At 44.3% G+C, this 18368-nt stretch overlaps 1 protein-coding gene across 2 annotated transcripts in view; it reads right to left on the bottom strand.

The window, feature by feature from the left end:
- MGST2 (microsomal glutathione S-transferase 2) overlaps window positions 1–18368 on the bottom strand; it is a 35697-nt gene continuing 17329 nt past the window's right edge. Inside the window, exons 3-5 of one of the 2 annotated variants that reach the window (XM_005691231.3) lie at window positions 6373–6443; window positions 2155–2236; window positions 1–1405 (exon numbers count right to left, since the gene is read on the bottom strand). In XM_005691231.3, the coding sequence (XP_005691288.1) occupies window positions 1276–1405; window positions 2155–2236; window positions 6373–6443 (283 nt within the window). In that variant the 3' untranslated portion in view covers window positions 1–1275. Of the gene's footprint in view, window positions 1406–2154; window positions 2237–6372; window positions 6444–18368 lie in introns of those variants that run through there. The other variant, XM_013970519.2, reaches the window with a different exon arrangement.

Genomic DNA, 18368 nt, shown 5'->3' with positions numbered 1-18368 from the left:
CTCTCTTCCTTTATTGTCTTCAACCCACAAAACAATTAAAATGTCACAATACAAATCACTATAAATGATCAGAATAGGAAAAAGCAAAAAGGCCACAGAATCATGGCATTGTGAGATATCAATCCCATTTTATCCAAGGAAAAACCAGAGGCAGAGAGCTACCAGGGCTGCGGTAGGAGAGCCAGTGAGTGGTGGAACAGGATTAGCGCTGACTGGCTCTGGTGTCTTCACTTTTTGCTACACGACTTCCACTACAAGCTGCCCTAGCCAGAGTCAGAGAGCTAGTGATCCCAGGCTGATGGTTCTCAACGTGCTCTGGATGCAAGAGGTGCTCATGTCTTCTCCCCTTCTATTCTGGAAACACTAGTGTTTTAATGCGTTTATTTTTCTCTATTACTCATAGTCTCTGCAACTGCCTTTGTACCCATACACCAAAAAAGTCCCAATAAAAAGCTTCAGGCTGTCACTTTCTTTAGAAAAATTTAGTTCTCCTGATACTAAAAAAGTGTTATATATGCTCATAATTCCATTTCCCTAAGGTTCCTGAAGACTCATGCCCATTTTACAGATGAAGAAAGTAAAGGTCATCAGTCTGTGCCAGACCGTGACTGCACGTCAGGGTCCAACAGCAGCAGGCCCCCAGCCCCGCAGGACAGGGGACGTGCAGTGGAACCCAGCCTAGGTTCTCCAGTCATGACCATGACCTCTCTTTCCCCTATCCAGGGGCAAGGTATTCCCCAGGCACTCATCTCTGGATGGTTTCTTGAAAATGACAGATTTTTTTTTTCTTTTGTAAAGTCCATTTTCACAGCCAGCTGTGTCTTGTGCAATTAGTTGAGGACTCTCTTCTCTGGCTACTTTATGTGTCTGCTTACTTCCTCCACCATCTGTGGCATTCCTGCAACCAATGAAGTGGGCTCAGAGCCTTTTCAGCACCTGTCTGGAACTCCCCATCATGAGAGAAGCAGTCTTAGAGGCAAGTCATGGTGGTGGTCCATGGAAAGCCCCAGACACAGACAGGTCAGGTTGCTTTCTACCCACATGAGCAGCCATGACTTCAGCATGTGCTTCTAAAACCAGGGCTCAGCACACATCCACTGATGTTAGGAGACTTCCCCCTCAGAGCAAATTTCAGGAAATCTAAAAGGTATGTTTCTATATAGCCATTGCACAAAAGAGAGAGAACTGTATTTCTTTTAATGGAACAAATGGCACCATCTAACCTTGAGAGTGGAAACATCTCCTATAAGCATTTGCACAAAGGAAGGTGAAATGTTAGAAGTGCCTCAGTTTCTTGGCAATATCGATGTCCAGGTATTCATCCAGAAAGCTGTTCAAAATCCCCACGGCACCTAGGACAGTCAACAAGGCCAAAACCCCCAGACTCAGCCGGAAACCAGTGATCCTGTGGGCAGATATAAGAGAGACAAAGGTGATGAATAAACAGGGTTGCAGGGAGGAAGCTGGGGAGCCTGGAGCAGACCTCTCCTATGAACACTGCCCAGAACGCCTATGCTGTTGCCATTCAAACATTTTGATTCATCAAATAAATTAGAGAAGATGCCTACCTCCTTTGAACATTCAAAGGATTATCAAGGCTGTGCAGGATTATTTCCTCGGCAACTTTTGGGAGATAGGGCAAAATGTTTGCAAGGATTTAAAGTGCAGTGGTCAAAGAGTGCACACTTAGAGCACAGTTTTATCCCTTCAGTTTTCTGCCTCACACCTAAGTGTGGAGGCCTGCTGAGACTTGGCCGTGGGTAGGCGCAATGGCACCCCACTCCAGTATGCTTGCCTGGAAAATCCCATGGGCGGAGGAGCCTGGTAGGCTGCAGTCCACAGGGTCGCTAGAGTCGGACACGACTGAGTGACTTCACTTTCACTTTTCACTTTCATGCATTGGAGAAGGAAATGGCAACCCACTCCAGTGTTCTTGCCTGGAGAATCCCAGGGACGGGGAGCCTGGTGGGCTGCCATCTCTGGGGTTGCACAGAGTCAGACACGACTGAAGAGACTTAGCAGCAGCAGCAGCAGCAGGCAACATGCATCATTTTTGTCATCACAGCCATAGATGCTGCACTACGCGAACAGGAGGCTAATATAGACCATCCTGCTACATTCTGTCCAAATACATAACTCTTGGGTGCTCCTTACCTTTTTTTAGCAGCTTCTGCATATCCCCAGAAATACTGGTGACGGGAATAGATGTACACCAGACCCAGACAAGTAGCAAAAACTAGAGAGAGAAAAAAAAACAAACAAAGAAACAGAACATGACAGGAGACTCTCAAAATGTGGTGTGAAAAGCGAGGGAGGTGGGAGGGGGGTTCATGTTTGGGAACGCATGTAAGAATTAAAGATTTTAAAATTAAAAAAAAAAAAAGAATTATAAAAAAAAAAAGAAAATAAATTCATAGGCTAGATCTAAAAAAAAAAAAAAAAGAAAGAAAACTGAGGCAACATTCACAAAACGTGTATCTGACCAAAGGCTTGTGTGTAGAATATATAGAGAACTCAGACAATTCAATAATGGAGAAAAAAAAAAAAAACAAACATTTTTCAATGGGTAAAATACTTGAATAGAAGATTCACATAGCAATATAAGCAAGTGTACCAATAAGCACATGAAAAATTGTTCAGCATTATTCAACATCATTTGATATCAGCAAAACCGCAATTTAAAACCACAATGAGGGGACTTCTCTGGTGGTCCAGTAACCGGTTAAGACTCCGTGTTCCCAATACAAGGGGCCAGTGTTTGAAGGGAGTTAGCAGCAACAGCAGCAAGAACTAGATCCTGCATGCTGCAACTGAGACCCAGTGCAGCCAAAAAAAAACAAAAAAACAACTTGAAAAAATGTTCCCTCTCATTTAAAAATAAAAATAAAGCCATAAGGAGATGATGCTACTGCACACCTACCAGGATGGCAAAAGTTTTAGAAGAATGACTGCACAAGATGTTGGGGATGTTGGAATCCTCATACATTATTGGTGGGAATGCAAAACAGTACGGCCGCTTTGGGAAAAGATCTGGTAGTTTCTTAAAAAACCAAACATAACTTTTTGACCCAGCAAGTCCTTCCTTTCCTGTGTATTTACCCAAGAGAAATGAAAGCACATATCCATAAAAAGACCTGTTCAGAATATTCACTGCAGCTTTATTCATAACAGCCAAACACTGGAAACAGCTGGGAATCCATCCACAGGAAAATGGATAACAGAACTGTGATAACCATACAATATGGAACTCCACTGTCGATGAAAAGACATAGATGACTTGCAACAGCATGGTGAATCTCAAAAACATTTTGCTGAGTGAATGAAGCATTATATGATTCCAATTATGGAAAGTTCTAAAGTAGGCAAAACTAAACTATGATGAAAAGCATCAGAGTACTGTTTGCCTCTGAAAGGGACTGGGAAGAACCTGAGGAAACTCTCCAAGTGGTAGTCATGTTCCACATCTTGATAGGGATCTGAGTGACCCAGGTTTACACATTTGTCAAAAGTCATTAAATGGTATACTTGAGATTTGTGCATTTAACCAAATACACATTTTACCTGAAAGAAATATGGAATGCAGGGTGATGTTCTGTCATCTTGTCCAGTAAAAAACAATCTCAGCATCTTTCTTGTACTAGGGACCCTCTCTTTTCCTCAGCAAGTCACAGATGCAAATTGCCAGAGACCTCTTGAAAACACCAGAAGTCTGTTTGTGGGACTCTGGTATGATGGATAAAATTAAATTCATAATTTTACTAGGTCACAAGCTTTTTTTTGTTTGTTTCTACTACATACTGTACCAAGTATCCTTATTCTAAGGTTTGAGGTTAGCAGTAAAAAAAGACACAAGCTCCCTGCCCTTATGGATGTATCAGCAAAGACAAAGGGGAAAATGAGAAGAGAAGCGCAGACTTGAATATGCTATGCAGGAAACAAAGTGGGGTGGGCCAGGGGGAGCTGGGGGCCCATCTTTAGGAAGGGGTCAGGGAAGGCCCCTCTGAGGGGTGCTGTTTGTGCTGGGCCCTGAAGGATGAGAAGGACAGGGTCCGGCAAAGAGCTGGAGGAGAAGGGCTGGCAGGGCCACCTGGCCTGAGGAAGGGGAGATCCTGAGCGCACCGGGGTTCTTGAAACTCCCTTTCTAAGCAACTACTCCCACAAAGTCAATGAGAACTGGTCAAGGCAGCAATAGGCCACCTAACTCTGGATGAGAAAGAATGAAAATTACAACGAGATACCCAAGAAACCCTTCCCTGACAGGCAGGCAGCCTCATTCAGCCCATCACAGTGAAATCCAAAGGGTCAAATGGCACAGGCCAAATGCCATCACCAAAAGGCTCTTTTCTTATTAATTGTGAATGTGGTCTCACCTGACAAGAAATTACCCTCTCTGCCCTTAAGGGATTAAAAAAAAAAAAAAAAAAAAGGTGAATTGGAATAGAGTTAAGTCTTTCTCTGCAGGATATTTTATCTGAAATTTCTCAGTTGACAGTAAAAAAAATTGTGACAGGGTTGGTGGCTCAGAGGTTAAAGCATCTGCCTGCAATGCGGGAGACTTGGGTTCGATCCCTGGGTCGGGAAGATCCCCTGGAGAAGGAAATGGCAACCCACTCCAGTATTCTTGCCTGGAGAATCCCGTGGACGAAGAGCCTGGTGGGCTACAGTCCACAGGGTCGCAAAAAGTCGGACACAGCTGAGCGACTTTACCTTGCCTTTGAAAAGCAGTTAAATTTTGATTTAAATCTTAGCAATCAAATGTCAAATGCAAATAAGGCCATGAGAGTTATCAGAGAAAAAAAGAGATTGAATTTCTCCAAAAACGTAGTTGGTGCTAATCTGACCTGTGAAAGGGCTAGGCAGAGTTTCATTAAAGCCCTCAGCTCCCTAAGGATCCCCCATTCAAATAGAAAATGGATATTTACAAAATTTCTACATCCAGTAGACCACAATCTTGGAAACTCCTAAGAAAAAGCACATGGGTTGTTGGTCAAATACCTCTAAACCCTGCTCTGAACTTGAAAGGTAATTTTCTCCTAAACTGGTGAATGCTAAGGTGGACAAAAGAGTTAACCACTCTGTACTTCAGTTTCCTCACCTATAAAGCAGAAATTATGGAACCTACCTCATAAGACGCTTACTTCTTGGAAGAAAAGTTATGACCAACCTAGATAGCATATTCAAAAGCAGAGACATTACTTTGCTGACTAAGGTCCGCCTAGTCAAGGCTATGGTTTTTCCTGTGGTCATGTATGGATGTGAGAGTTGGACTGTGAAGAAGGCTGAGCGCCAAAGAATTGATGCTTTTGAACTGTGGTGTTGGAGAAGACTCTTGAGAGTCCCTTGGACTGCAAGGAGATCCAACCAGTCCATTCTGAAGGAGATCAGTCCTGGGTGTTCTTTGGAAGGAATGATGCTAAAGCTGAAACTCCAGTACTTTGGCCACCTCATGCGAAGAGTTGACTCATTGGAAAGGCCTCTGATGGGGGCAGGAGGAGAAGGGCATGACGGAGGATGAGATGGCTGGATGGCATCACTGACTCGATGGACGTGAGTCTGGGTGAACTCCGGAGTTGGTGATGGACAGGGAGGCCTGGTGTGCTGCGATTCATGGGGTCGCAAAGAGTCGGACACGACTGAGCAACTGAACTGACTGAACTGGCTGACTGACCTCATAAGAGGTTTTAATCCTGTAAGTGGTACATAAGACATAATATATGTATGACACTTAACAACAAAGCTTGGCAGGGACTTCCTTGGTGATTCAGTAGTTAAGAATGTGCCTTCCAATGCAGGGGACATGGGTTTGATCCCTGGGGAACCAAGATTCCACATTACATCAAGGCTTCTGAGCCTGCATGCCGCAACTACCAAAGCCCGCAGCTACACAGGAACCTGTGCTCCGCAACAAGAGAATCCCACATGCTACAACTAGAGAGAAGCGCCCACATACCACAACTGAGACCCAGAGCAGCCAAGGAATTAATTTTTTTTTTAAAGTACTTGGCATGAAGTACTCAATACATATTAGCTATAATAACTAGGGTGAACTGTTAATTCTGTGTTCTGTTCCTGCAGATAAATTAGAATTTATAGAGTATTAGACTTGAAGACAAAAATCACATGTCATCTGCTTTCTGGAGTTCCCCACATCTGGTTTGTTCCAAGTTTTTATTAAAAAAAAAATCACGGAATTAAATTGAAATGAAGCCAGAGTTAGCCTATCTGTAGCACACGGCTCTTTGATGCAAACAGACAGTGCTTCTTTTGCGTAAAACAATTTCCAGGATCCATAGATGTGTAGGTGAATATCTGCTACTTAATGGCTGTAAGGACCACAGTCATCATGAGAACAGAGTTGTCTTTTAAACGTACCTTGGTTGAAATACCATCCAGCCATCCACAATGTGATTATGAATATTGGGTAAAACTCCACACAGTTTTGCCTGCAGGAAAAAAATAAAGATGTAGGTTATTCTATGAGAAAACTATACACCAAAGCAGTGAGTTTTCACCTCGAGGTAAATGTCCAGCCTCTTCTTACAAAAATAACACAAGAATTCCCCTAAAGAGCATAAGTGTCCTTATAGGTAAAAGTAGTCTTTCAAGTGAATGAGTGAGTCGCTTAATCATATACAGTTCTTTGGAATCCATGGACTGTAGCTCGCCGGGCTCCTCTGTCCATGGAATTCTCCAGAGAAGAATACTACAGTGGGTAGCCATTCCCTTCTCCAGGAGATCTTTGTGACCCAGGGATGGAAACCAGCTCTCCCTCATTACCAGCAGATTCTTTATCATCTGCACCTCTAGTGTTTCAACGTGAGACTCAAACATTTTTCAAACCTTAGAGCAGGGCCAAGAATCACTCTTTTACATGTAAGTTGCTAGCAGTAGAAACGAATTTTAGCTCTTTTCCAAAAGACAGGCCTAGAGATGGTTCCAATTCTGAGCCTAGAGATCATTTTGTATCTTGTCTAAATAACCCAGTAGATAGTTCATTCATATTAAATGGATTTCTTGCCCAGAATTCTCTTGCATCCAGTGCCTTCCATTTGAGTTGCTCATCATATTAAATTGTTTTCAAAGAAATCCCCTAAAACCTCCTGAAATGAATGAAGCATATTTCATTCCGATTTTATGGAAGAAAAAACTGAAGGCTGAGAGCCCAAGCTGACAATGCCTCCCAGAGAATCAGAGGAAATCTGTGTCGTCTCCAGACCCCACAGCTCTGTCCTAATGTCAAGTCAAATTGCTTCTATTCATAGAAGACTTGGGTGGAAATTTTGATACTATTTTAAGCAAAAGGGAATCATTATCTGGGAACTATAATTAATTCGTCTGCACCTAGCAAAAAGGAAAAAGATGAATTATATTCATCTTCCTTCCTGTGCTATGCCCCCAAGTGATCTTGGTTAGGTTGGCTGAGCTCTCTGCTGACAATATCACAACGAGGTAAAAGAAAACTTTAATGTAATGTGTAATAAGGTCTTAAGTCGATCCTGGTGGAAGAGTCATAGTCTACAAGATTAGAAATGATCCTACATCCTTCCTTTAAGGATGCATGTAGGATCCTTAAGCCTTAAAACTTGAGTATGTGAGGTTACGAGGCAAATGACCAAGAAACAGTTGATCCTTGTTCTTAAAGGCTGCGTCTTCTAACCCAGGTCACCTTGAATGATTCTTTTCTCTCTCTCTCTTTTTTCCCTCTTCTTTCCTCAATGTGGTGGGGGTCGTGGTGGGGGGAGTATTTTGTTTTGGTTTGTTTTCTTTCGTGACCAAGATGCTAACGTGGGAGGCTCTTAAACTTCCCTCCTCCCGCAGGTGCAATGAACGTGCAGACACACACAGAGCAACTCCTTCTGCGAGAAATCCTGAAACCAGCTGAATGACTCATACACAGCAGGCAAATAAGAGAACAGCCATACTGGGAGTTCCCTGGTGGCCTAGTGGTTAGGATTCCAGGCTTTCACTGCTGTGGCCCAGGTTCAGTGCCTTGTCAGGGAACTGAGATCCTGCAAGCTGAGTGGTGTGGCCAAAAAAGGCCACACATACTCCCCTCACCCCTATCACAGCATCATACATTCAGGAGGAAATCCTCAACCCCAAGCTTCTCCCTGAGGAGCAAAGGGGTTAGACTGCACATCTCGCACTCCAGGTTTAAAGATTTCCGCCTGAGGGCTGGTTTTCCCAAAATGCAACCCCACAGGGCTTGCATCCACGAGACCCACAGGACTGTAGCAAGCAAAGAAGCATTTCTTAACAGAGTACATGAACACTCAGTACAGCTAACCATCTGGGGCTCAGTGCAGAGGAAGCGGGCAAAAATCATGTCTCCAGTCTTCCTCTAGAGAGGGTCTGCCTCCATACTTACAAGCTGATGCCTGGAGACCCTGCTTCTAGTTTAGCACATATCCAGGGGCTAGATGAGATCCTCCCTGGAGCCCATGGGAGCTGATGGGCACTTCCCTTACCTACTGCCTTCAATTCACTCCACTGATAAAATGAGATTGCCAGCATCTGTCCAGAAGGAGTTTGCACACACATCTGGCACCCTAGCTTTTGCAGTTGCTCCCAAAGGGACAGGCCCCCAAACTACCCAGCTCTGATAGCCAATGAGGCTTGCATACACAGGTCCTACAGGACCATCGCAAGAAGCTGTGAAACAGGTTTAAACTTAGTGGGCCAGAAGCAGGTGGGAAGATATATTCCAACTGTTGAAAGAAAAAACTGCCAACTAAGAAAACTCTACCCTGCAAAGTTGTTCTTCAAAATTGAGGGAGAGATAAAGAATTTTAGAAACAAAATCTGAAGGAGTTCATCACCATTAGACATGTTAGAGATGTTAAAGGGAAGTCTTCAAAAAAAAACAAATACTATATGATATCACTTATGGGTGGAATCTAATAAAATACAACAAACCAGTGAATATAAACAACAACAAAAACCAAAACCATAGAACTCATATAAGCAGACTTAGGGGAAAATATCCTTGACATTAGCCTTGGTAATTATTTTTTTGGATTTGGCACTAGAAGCAAAGGCAACAAAAACAAAAATGAACAAGTGGGACTAAATCGAACTAAAAAGCTTCTTCACAGCAAAGGATGTCACCGACAAAATGAAAAGGCAATCTGTAGAATGGGAAAAAAAATACATGCAAACCACAAATTCGATAAGGGGTTACAACCCAAAATATAGAAAGAACACATACAACTCAATAGCAGAGAAAATCAAACAATTAAAAAATGGGCAGAGAACCTGAACAGACATTTGTCCAAAGACATAAATGACCAACAGGCACATGATAAAGTGCTCAACATTGCTAACCATCAGCAAAATGCAAATCAAAACCATAAAGAGATATCACCTCACACTTCTTTAAATGGCTATTATCAGAAAGATAAGCAACAGTGCTGGCAAGAACTTGGAGAAAAGAGAAGCGTTATACACTGTTGGTGAGAATGCAAATTGATGCGACCGCTATGGAAAACAGTATGGAGATTCCTCAAAAAAATTAAAACTAGAACGGCCATATGATCCAGCAATCTCACTGCAGGGCAAATATCCAAAGGAAATGAAATCACTATCTTGAAAAGACATCTGTATTCTCATCTTGATTACAGTGGTACTCACAGTAGCCAATATGGAAACAATCTGAGTGTCCAACAGTGGATGAATGGATAAAGAAATATGATATACACGGTGGAATATTATTCAACCTTTAAAAAGAAGGAAATCCTGCCATTTGCCACAACCTAGGCAAACCAGCAGGGCATTACACTAAGTTCAATAAGCCAGACAGAGAAAGACAAATAGTGCCTGGTACCACTTACATGTGGAATCTTAAAAAAAAAAAAACAATGATAATCTCATAGAAACAGAAAATAGAATGGTGAGTACCAAGGACTGAGGGTGGGCAAAGTAGAGAGAGCCTAATAAAAGGGTTCAAACTTTCAGTCATTAAATTAATAAGGTCTGAGGATCTAATATGTAACATGGTGACTCTAGCTGATAACACTTTATTGTATCATTGAAGTCTGCTAAGAAGGTAAAACTTTGGCCACCTGATGCAAACAGCCAACTCATTAGAAAAGACCCTGATGCTGGGAAAGATTGAGGGCAGGAGGAGAAGGGGACAATAGAGGATGAGATGGTGGGATGGCATCACCGACTCAATGGACATGGGTTTGAACAAGCTCCAGGTGATGGTGAAGGACAGGGAAGCCTGGTGTGCTGCAGTCCATGGGGTCGCAAAGAGTCGGACACGACTGAGTAACTGAACAAAAGAAAGTAAAACAGAAGTGTTTTCACCAAAAGAGTAAATACGTAAAAGGTAACAGACATGTTAATTAACTCAATGGGGGAAATTCTTTCGCAAATTATGTGTGTGTCAAATCATCACGTTGTATACTTTAAATATCGTACAATTTTAATTTGTCAGTTATAACTCAATAAATCTGAAAAGAAAACCTCTAACAAAAAAAAGAACAAAGCATAATTATAAAGTGTAATTCTTTCCTCATTCTCCATAAAATCTACAGGAAATTTCAGATAGGTCAACTCAACCTTATTAGTTTTTGACTCAACTACATGAGAAAAAACTCCCTGATCATCATTCAACCATCTCTTAAAGCTGGATAAGAAAGCTGCATAATGAACTGCATAACTCAGTGCTCACATAAAGCCCACGGCCGGTGCAGAGTCAGAAGCGCGAGTGGACCTTTCTAACCCCTCACCGGCAATGACGACAGTGAAGTCACCCACTCAACCCTCTCAAAGCCGGGGGAGCAATCATCAGACCCCTGGCACATCAGAAATGCGGAATGCAAATGTCAAAAGCTTTCCTCTTCATTGTCTACTCCTGTCTTTAAAAGTCTCGAAAGACCAACAGAATGACCTAAGGATGTCTCATCCAGACTCGCACTGACACCCTCACAAATCATTGCCACAACTTTCTCACACTTGGGGAAAAACGGAGATTTGCCTTTCTGCCCTTTCCCCGCCCTGGCACTATTTCGCTTGTGATGGTTGCTTTCTCACTAACGTAGGTCGCTGCAGTTGTTTAAACAAAAAGACACTTCATAAATGTGAGTGGTCAGAATAATTACAGCTATGTTAAAAATCACTTCCTTTTCCTCCGCTAAATCCATGGACCTGTCTTCCGTGAAGCAGAAGAGAATAATAGCAGAAGAATGCTCTATTTTCCACACTGGATGTTTCTGTGATCCTTTTTGGAAACAAAACACAATGGTCCTTTTATCTAGAACTTTCCCTGGTAGCTTAGTCGGTAAAGAATCTACCTGCAATGCAGAAGACCTAAGTTCAATCCCTGTGTTCAGAAGATCCCCTGGAGAAGGAAATGGCAACCCACTCCAGTATTCCTGCCTGGAAAATGCTATGGACAGAGGAGCCTGGTGGGTTACAGCCCTTTTATAGTCCTTCCATCCAGTTTTGTAAAACACCTTGCTGGGCTGTGCTTAGTCACTCAGTCATGTCCAACTCTCTGTGACCCCATGGACCGTAGCCTGCCAGGCTTCTCTGTCCATAGGATTCTCCAGGCAAGAATACTGGAATGGGTTACCATGCCCTCCCCCAAGGGAGTAAAACACCTTCCAATATTCCAAATTTAATGGTTAAGTTTTTCCACAACACAACTCAAAATTAGCCACAATTGAGATTAAAAAAAAAGAAATCACCCTTGAAAGCAGTCCATTTTATTCTTCATAAAAATCTTAACTATTTGGAAGGGTTTTTTCCCCCACTGCACTAGTGGTCCTGGCTGGGCACGTGAGGTAGAGCGATGGTGTTATATAAAAGCATCCCAGCCAAGCCCAGGCTACTCTGCAGAGACAGAACCTCTCGGGTCTGTCTCCCCTGTGGGCATCCTTCCACACGTGCTGAGATGTACCAGCACTTTCGTGTCTCATCCACAAGAGGAAGAGGGCCTCTGAGCAAGAAGGGGTGAGGAAAGAGGAGAACAAACATATGTTCAAGGGTCTCCCGCACACCTACCCAAGCCAGGGAACCAGTTTCACCCCTGAGTGGAGACCAGGCTGAAAGCTGAAGGATGGTCTTCATGAAAGGACTGCTGAGACTCCAGACGCCAGCAGTGCTGTGCCGCAGACGACAGAAGCGGCAAAGAGCTGGGGAGAGCCACCGCCCCCACCTCCCGCTGGCCCAGACCACAGAGCACCCAAGAGCAGTCACGGAAGGCTCTAGAACCTGGGAGGGGTCCCACCCTCACAAGACGGGGGGCCTGGGATAGGGCAGTGGCACGGCCCCTCCCGTCAAACAGCAGCCAGCAGGCCTGTCCCTGCCCACATCCCTGGAGCTCCAGGGAGTAACCGAGAAGATGGGAAAAGGGGTGGCGAGGCCCAGAGGAGCAGGGGCGACTGGAGCTCATGGAGACTCGGGCAGGGATGTGAGAGTCACTGCGTCAGTGCTCCCGGAGGGCAGAGCCTGGAGGGAGCGTTGGGGCGCCTTATCTCTGCACCCTCCTCTCCTAAGGAATGAGCCTCCAGCAGTGAATCACTGCTGGGCTCGCCCTGACCCCATGTCCCAGGTGCACTCATTGTACTTTTCTCCCGCTCCCTCCTTTCTGACTTTCCCTAAGCCCCGAGGCTTTGTCCACGTCCACTATCACCTTTCAGATCAAAAAGAACTTTCTGCCAGCCAGCCTGAGCTGTCTGCACGCAGTCATATCCAACTCTGTGAGAACCATGGACTGTAGCCCTCCAGGCTCCTCTGTCCAGGGGATTTCGCAGGCAAGAATACTGGAGTAGGTTGCCATTTCCTTCTCCAGGGGATCTTCCTGACCCACTGATCCAGCTCAACTCCCCTGTGTCACCCACATCGGCAGGCAGATTCTTGACCGCTAGCGCCACCCGGGATAGCCAGCCTGGGAGCCCGCTATTTCTAACTGTTGCTGCCTGCTGAAGACACCAGGTATTGCTTGGCCCTAAAATAACTGGAATCCCATTCTAGCTGCTCAGTCTGACTTCTCACATCCCCTTCACCATGTGACCACATCCTTGACCACCAGCACGTGCGGGCCTCCGCAGACCCCACAGCTAGGTCCGTGCCTGGATGTATGCCAGGACAGCTCATTCACAGTGAGCCATCCACAGACGCTGTTTAACTCAGGGGGACCAAACTCTGAAAATGTGTTCTTCGCAATCCTATTGGTGACTAATTACAGTCACATTGACAGGAAAACCAAAATGAAAATAACTGATAGTTTCTTTTTGGACATGAAGCCAGATCTATTATTACAGGAGATTCTCAGGAAAAACTCCTTATGGACAGAAATGGGGCAGAAATTGGCTGGCAACAGCTGTGTCAGTTTCCCTTTGCTCGGGAGCAGAGTGGTTCTGACCGCTGCTGGGCTGCCCCCCTTCCTGCGTGTCCACTCTAGGGGAAGACACGTGCGTCCACTATATTCCCTGCTGAGAGTCCTTTTTGCACTACAGTCCTGTGTGCTTTGATATTTAGTTCAGTTCAGTCCAGTTGCTCAGTCTTTGTGGCCCCATGAACCGCAGTACACCAGGCCTCCCTGTCCATCACCAACTCCCAGAGTCCACCCAAACTCATGTCCATTGTGTTGGTGATGCCATCCAACCATCTCATCCTCTGTCATCCCCCTCTCCTCTGGCCCTCAACCTTTCCCAGCATCAGGGTCTTTTCAAATGAGTCAGCTCTCCGCATCAGCTGGCCAAACTATTGGAGTTTCAGCGTCAACATCAGTCCCTCCAATGAACACCCAGGACTGATCTCCTTTAGGATGGACTGGTTGGATCTCCTTGCAGTCCAAGGGACTCTCAAGAGTCTTCTCCTATACCACAGTTCAAAAGCATCAATTCTTCAGCGCTCAGCTTTCTTTATAATCCAATTCTCACATCCATACATGACCACTGGAAAAACCATAGGCTTGACTAGATGGACCTTTGTTGGCAAAGTAATGTCTCTGCTTTGGAGTATGCTATCTAGGTTGGTCATAACTTTCCTTCCAAGGAGCAAGTGTCTTTTAATTTCATGGCTGCAATCACCATCTGCAGTGATTTTGGAGCCCAGAAAAATAAAGTCTGACACTGTTTCCACAGCTTCCCCATCTATTTGCCATGAAGTGATGGGACCAGATGCCATGATTTTAGTTTTCTGAATGTTGAGCTTGATATTTAAGCATCCCACAGAAAGATGAGGGATGAGGTTCTCTTTTGTTCCAGGCAGATGTCACCCTGAGCCTCAGATTCCACCTGGGGTACTCAGAAAGAGTCTTTGCTGGAAGGACAGTAGGGTGACCAGCCATCCTGTGTGCCCCCCACTGAAGAAGTTTTCAGAACACAGGTCTTTGATTTAAAAACCAGGACAATCCCAGCCAAATTGTCCTGGTTTGCCTGGAACTGAGGGATTTCCTGGGATACCGAAACAGGAGTGCTAAAATTGGGGAAGTCCCAGGCAAACTGGAAAGAGTTGGTCACCCTAGAGGATGGGCCGATGGAGTCTGTGGAGATTGAATGGTCAAAGCCACTGAAAGTTCTCATGGTCCATCCCCAACTCCAAGGGGTTTTGGACCTGGGACCTCAGGAAACATGACCACTGCAGATCGCTGCCTGGACCCAAGGGCTGGGAACAATGGACGTAGATCTGAAGTGAGGACTCTTTGGGCCCTGTCTCCATCATAATGAGTAGGTACTACAAAGCTCACCACATATTGGGTTCTGGCACCGGGCCTAAAACCCCAGTCTCTGACTTTTTCAAACCGCACCACCCTGATCAAATAAAAACATCCACGTGTCCTGCAAGAGCAGAGAGGACTGGCTGACAACAAGGATGGTGCGACGTTGGTGCTGTGTGGTAGCTCCCTGGTCAAGGATACACTTTCCAGCCTCCTGGGATTTTGATGGGGCCACTTCTTGCCAATGAAAAGAAACTAAAATAAAATATATCACTCCTGAGCCAGACAGCTAAGTAGATGGTGTGCCAAGCCCCCTTGCCCCACACACTGGTTGAAGGGAGAGAACTCTTGAGCACCTGAACAGAGACAAAACCCTTAGATGGAAGAAGTCTTGGCCCCTAAATGACCATGTGGAAGGCCACCCAACCAGGACCACCCATGGACGCCTTGACAGTAAGCAAGACGTAAAGTTTCATTTCATTAAACCGCTGGGAATACGGGACTGATCCATCAGCACAGCTAATACATTCGACTGGAAAAGAGTATCACACACATTATAAAACACATAGAAATTAAAAGATGGTATTTTAAGAGCAAATATAAATAGGAGCTCCAATATTTTCCTCACTCCCACAGCAGATTCCTTAGTGCGCCCCCTCAGTGTATATACATCACTTGGGAAATCTCTGGCCTCAAACACTTCTGAATATTTCTGCTGTTTGAGAGATTTCTCATGAACACTCAATGTGAATCTTTGCTTATGACACACTTGTTCCTAGAAAAATCTGAACCATTTGCAAAGGGGAAAACTTGAACAGTCAAGAGAACACTTCTAATTCCACGCTTACACTGTGTGTCTCTTAGTTACTCAGTCGTGTCCGACTCTTTGTGACCCTGCGGACTGTGGCCCACCAGGCTCCTCTATCCGTGGGATTGTCCAGACAAGCATACTGGAGTGGGTGGCCATGCCCTTCTCCAGGGGATCTTCCCAACCCAGGGAGCAAACCCAGGTCTCCCACATTGTGGGCAGATTCTTTACCATCTGAGTCACAAGGGAAGCCCTTATGCTTATAGTATTTTTATTTTAAAATTAAAAGGCAGACAAGGCAACTTAAAGACGGCTTCCCTCGTTCAAGATTTTTGCTGCTCCTCTTTATCCCTTCGTTTCTATGACTTGTTCTGAAACTTCGGTAGGTTGCACACTGCCATAAGCCCTTTGCACTATTAATATATGATCCAGCCTCGATCTGCTTGCTTTTGACCCTGAGAAGTGTTTGGGTTTATTACACTGGCTGGGGAGGGTGGGGGTGGTCAGAGCAACAGGTCAATATGCTCAGAAAAGACTTGGGAATAAGAGGTTGTCAGAGATATCTTTTTGTCTAGATCTGTCACTGTCTGAATAGTCCCTTGTCAAGTAACCATTGATATGGGGACCCCAGTGGGAGACTGTTGCTGATGGCAGGAGGGCACAAATCCTACCATGCCTTCAGTGGTGCTGCTGCTAAGGGACAGCATGTGGAGATGCGGAAGTGAGGCTTGCACTTCATCCAATTTCTAGCTGCCTCTCATTCCTTGGGGCTTCCCTTGTGGCTCAGCTGGTAAAGAATCAGCCTGCTATGCGGGAGACATGGGTTTGATCCCTGGGTTGGGAAGATCCCCTGGAGAAGGGAAAGGCTACCCACAGCATTCTGGCCTGGAAAGCTCCATGGACTGTATAATCCATGGGGTCACAAAGAGTCAGACACGACTGAGCAACTTTCACTTTCTCTTCCCCTGACTGCCTGAGAATCACCCAGCTTGTGGGACAGAAGCTGTTTGTCTGCTGGCAGCATGGACTAAATGTTTGTGTCTTTCCAAAGTTTACATGCTGAAGCCCTAAACCCCTAGGGTGCTGTATTTGAAGTAAGAAAGTAATCAAAGTTAAGTGAGGTCCAAAGGTGGCATCCTGATTCAACAGGACTGCTGTCCTTATAAGAAGAAACCCCAGAGAGCTCTCTGACACCGGCAGACTGTCTCCCTCTCACGTGCTCTCTCTCTCTAATAAGGAAAGGCCATGTGAGGACACATTAAGCCAAGAGAAGAAAGCTCTCACCAGAAACAGAAGCAGCCAGAGCCTCAATCTTAGACTTGCAGCCTCCATCACTGTAAAAAATAAATACCTGTCACTGAAGCCACCCAGGCTGTGGCATTTTGTTTTACTGTGGCCCCTGGTGACAAATACAGGTAGGCTTTAGAGGAGGATGGAGTTTGAAAAGCTCCTCATGTAGCCATTCTCTCATCTCGGAGATCTCGAGCCCTTTATAACTCAGTGGATAAGTACAGCTTGTGCTTTCAGCTAATGTCTAAGATCAGTACATTTCTAAGAAGGATGGAAGTGTGTTGATGGCCTATTATGTTTCATTTTTGTCATTCCTACAAAAGAGCTGACTCATTACTAAAATCTTGTTGTTACAGAATATTTGAAAAATTACTATTTTGTGGTTTTCCTTTTTCCCATGGTTTTTAGACATGCATTATGGTCAATAATTTTAATTTCTAAATTTCAGGATTAGAATTCAAAGTGACTATAAGAAGTTAATAAAATGGCAAAAAAAAAAAAAGAGAGAGAGAGAACTGAAACAGATTAGGAAAAGAATAATATTTCTAAAGAATTCTCAGGTTCATGATGATTGGGTTTACTCTTGTCTTATGGCCAGTTAATCTGGGAATAGTAGCTGAATAATTCAGCATTTAAGCAAATAGTGGTATATATAAGATGGAAATAAGAGGCAATTCTTCTGCCTTATGCAGAACTGATGGAATCATTGTTGGAATACTACATACGTTCCTAGGCTCCAGGTTTAGAAACAATATGAAAATTTTTTCAGTCTAAAGAGAACCAAATTTTTTAACAATTGAAAAAAAGCTGAATTTGTGCTACCTAGCTTCAAAATATAGAAGATGAAAGACATTTAATAATGATCCTCAAGTGTATGGAAAAGAATGAGGTCATCAGCAGCTGTTCTTCTCTTCCAGTGAGGATAGAATCAGAGGAAATATATTTAAATTACAAGATCAATTTATTATTTGGATCTACTTTTTAGATTTAGAAAAGCCTTTAATCTAAAGGGATCAAGGTGCTCAAATTAGACTAGAAAGACTTTCCTAAGCTTAGCAATAACATGAAGAAACTGCCCTCGGTGAAATTATAGTTGCTATTTTCACAATTTCAAAGAATGTATTCTGGCAAAAGGCTGCAAAACTCCAGAGTCACCCCGAATGCCCTCCCCGGAGGAAGGGAAGAGGAAATGAAGGGGGTCTCTTAGAGAAGGGGTTAGTAACTGGTCTAGTGACTCGGGTAAACTGGCTTTGTAACAGTCATCTCTACTTGACAAATATCCAATCTGTGTGACCCTCGGACAGGAAACAGGCACTTCAGGGGTGGTTACAGGAACCATGAAGTGGTTGCTATGAGATGTTGTCAAGTTCCACTCAAAGAAAGACTTAGTCATAATTCTTCTTGGCTACACTTAAGGCAAAGCAGCAAGAGGAAGAGTGGGAGAAAGGCAGGATTTCTGTTACTGACGAGGCCATGAGACCTTCAAGGGAGACTGAAGGGACTCAGTGCTTTTGTCCAGAAGCACAGAAAAGAACGTATATGCCCTCATGGGAATTCGCACAGCTCAAGGGAGACGCCCCTGAGAGAGAGCAGGCAGCC

This window comes from Capra hircus, chromosome 17 (genome assembly GCF_001704415.2).
Source record: "Capra hircus breed San Clemente chromosome 17, ASM170441v1, whole genome shotgun sequence".
Lineage (NCBI taxonomy): Eukaryota > Metazoa > Chordata > Mammalia > Artiodactyla > Bovidae > Capra > Capra hircus.
Note: the sequence above shows the minus strand (reverse complement) of the source record. Positions and strands in the feature narration are given on the sequence as shown.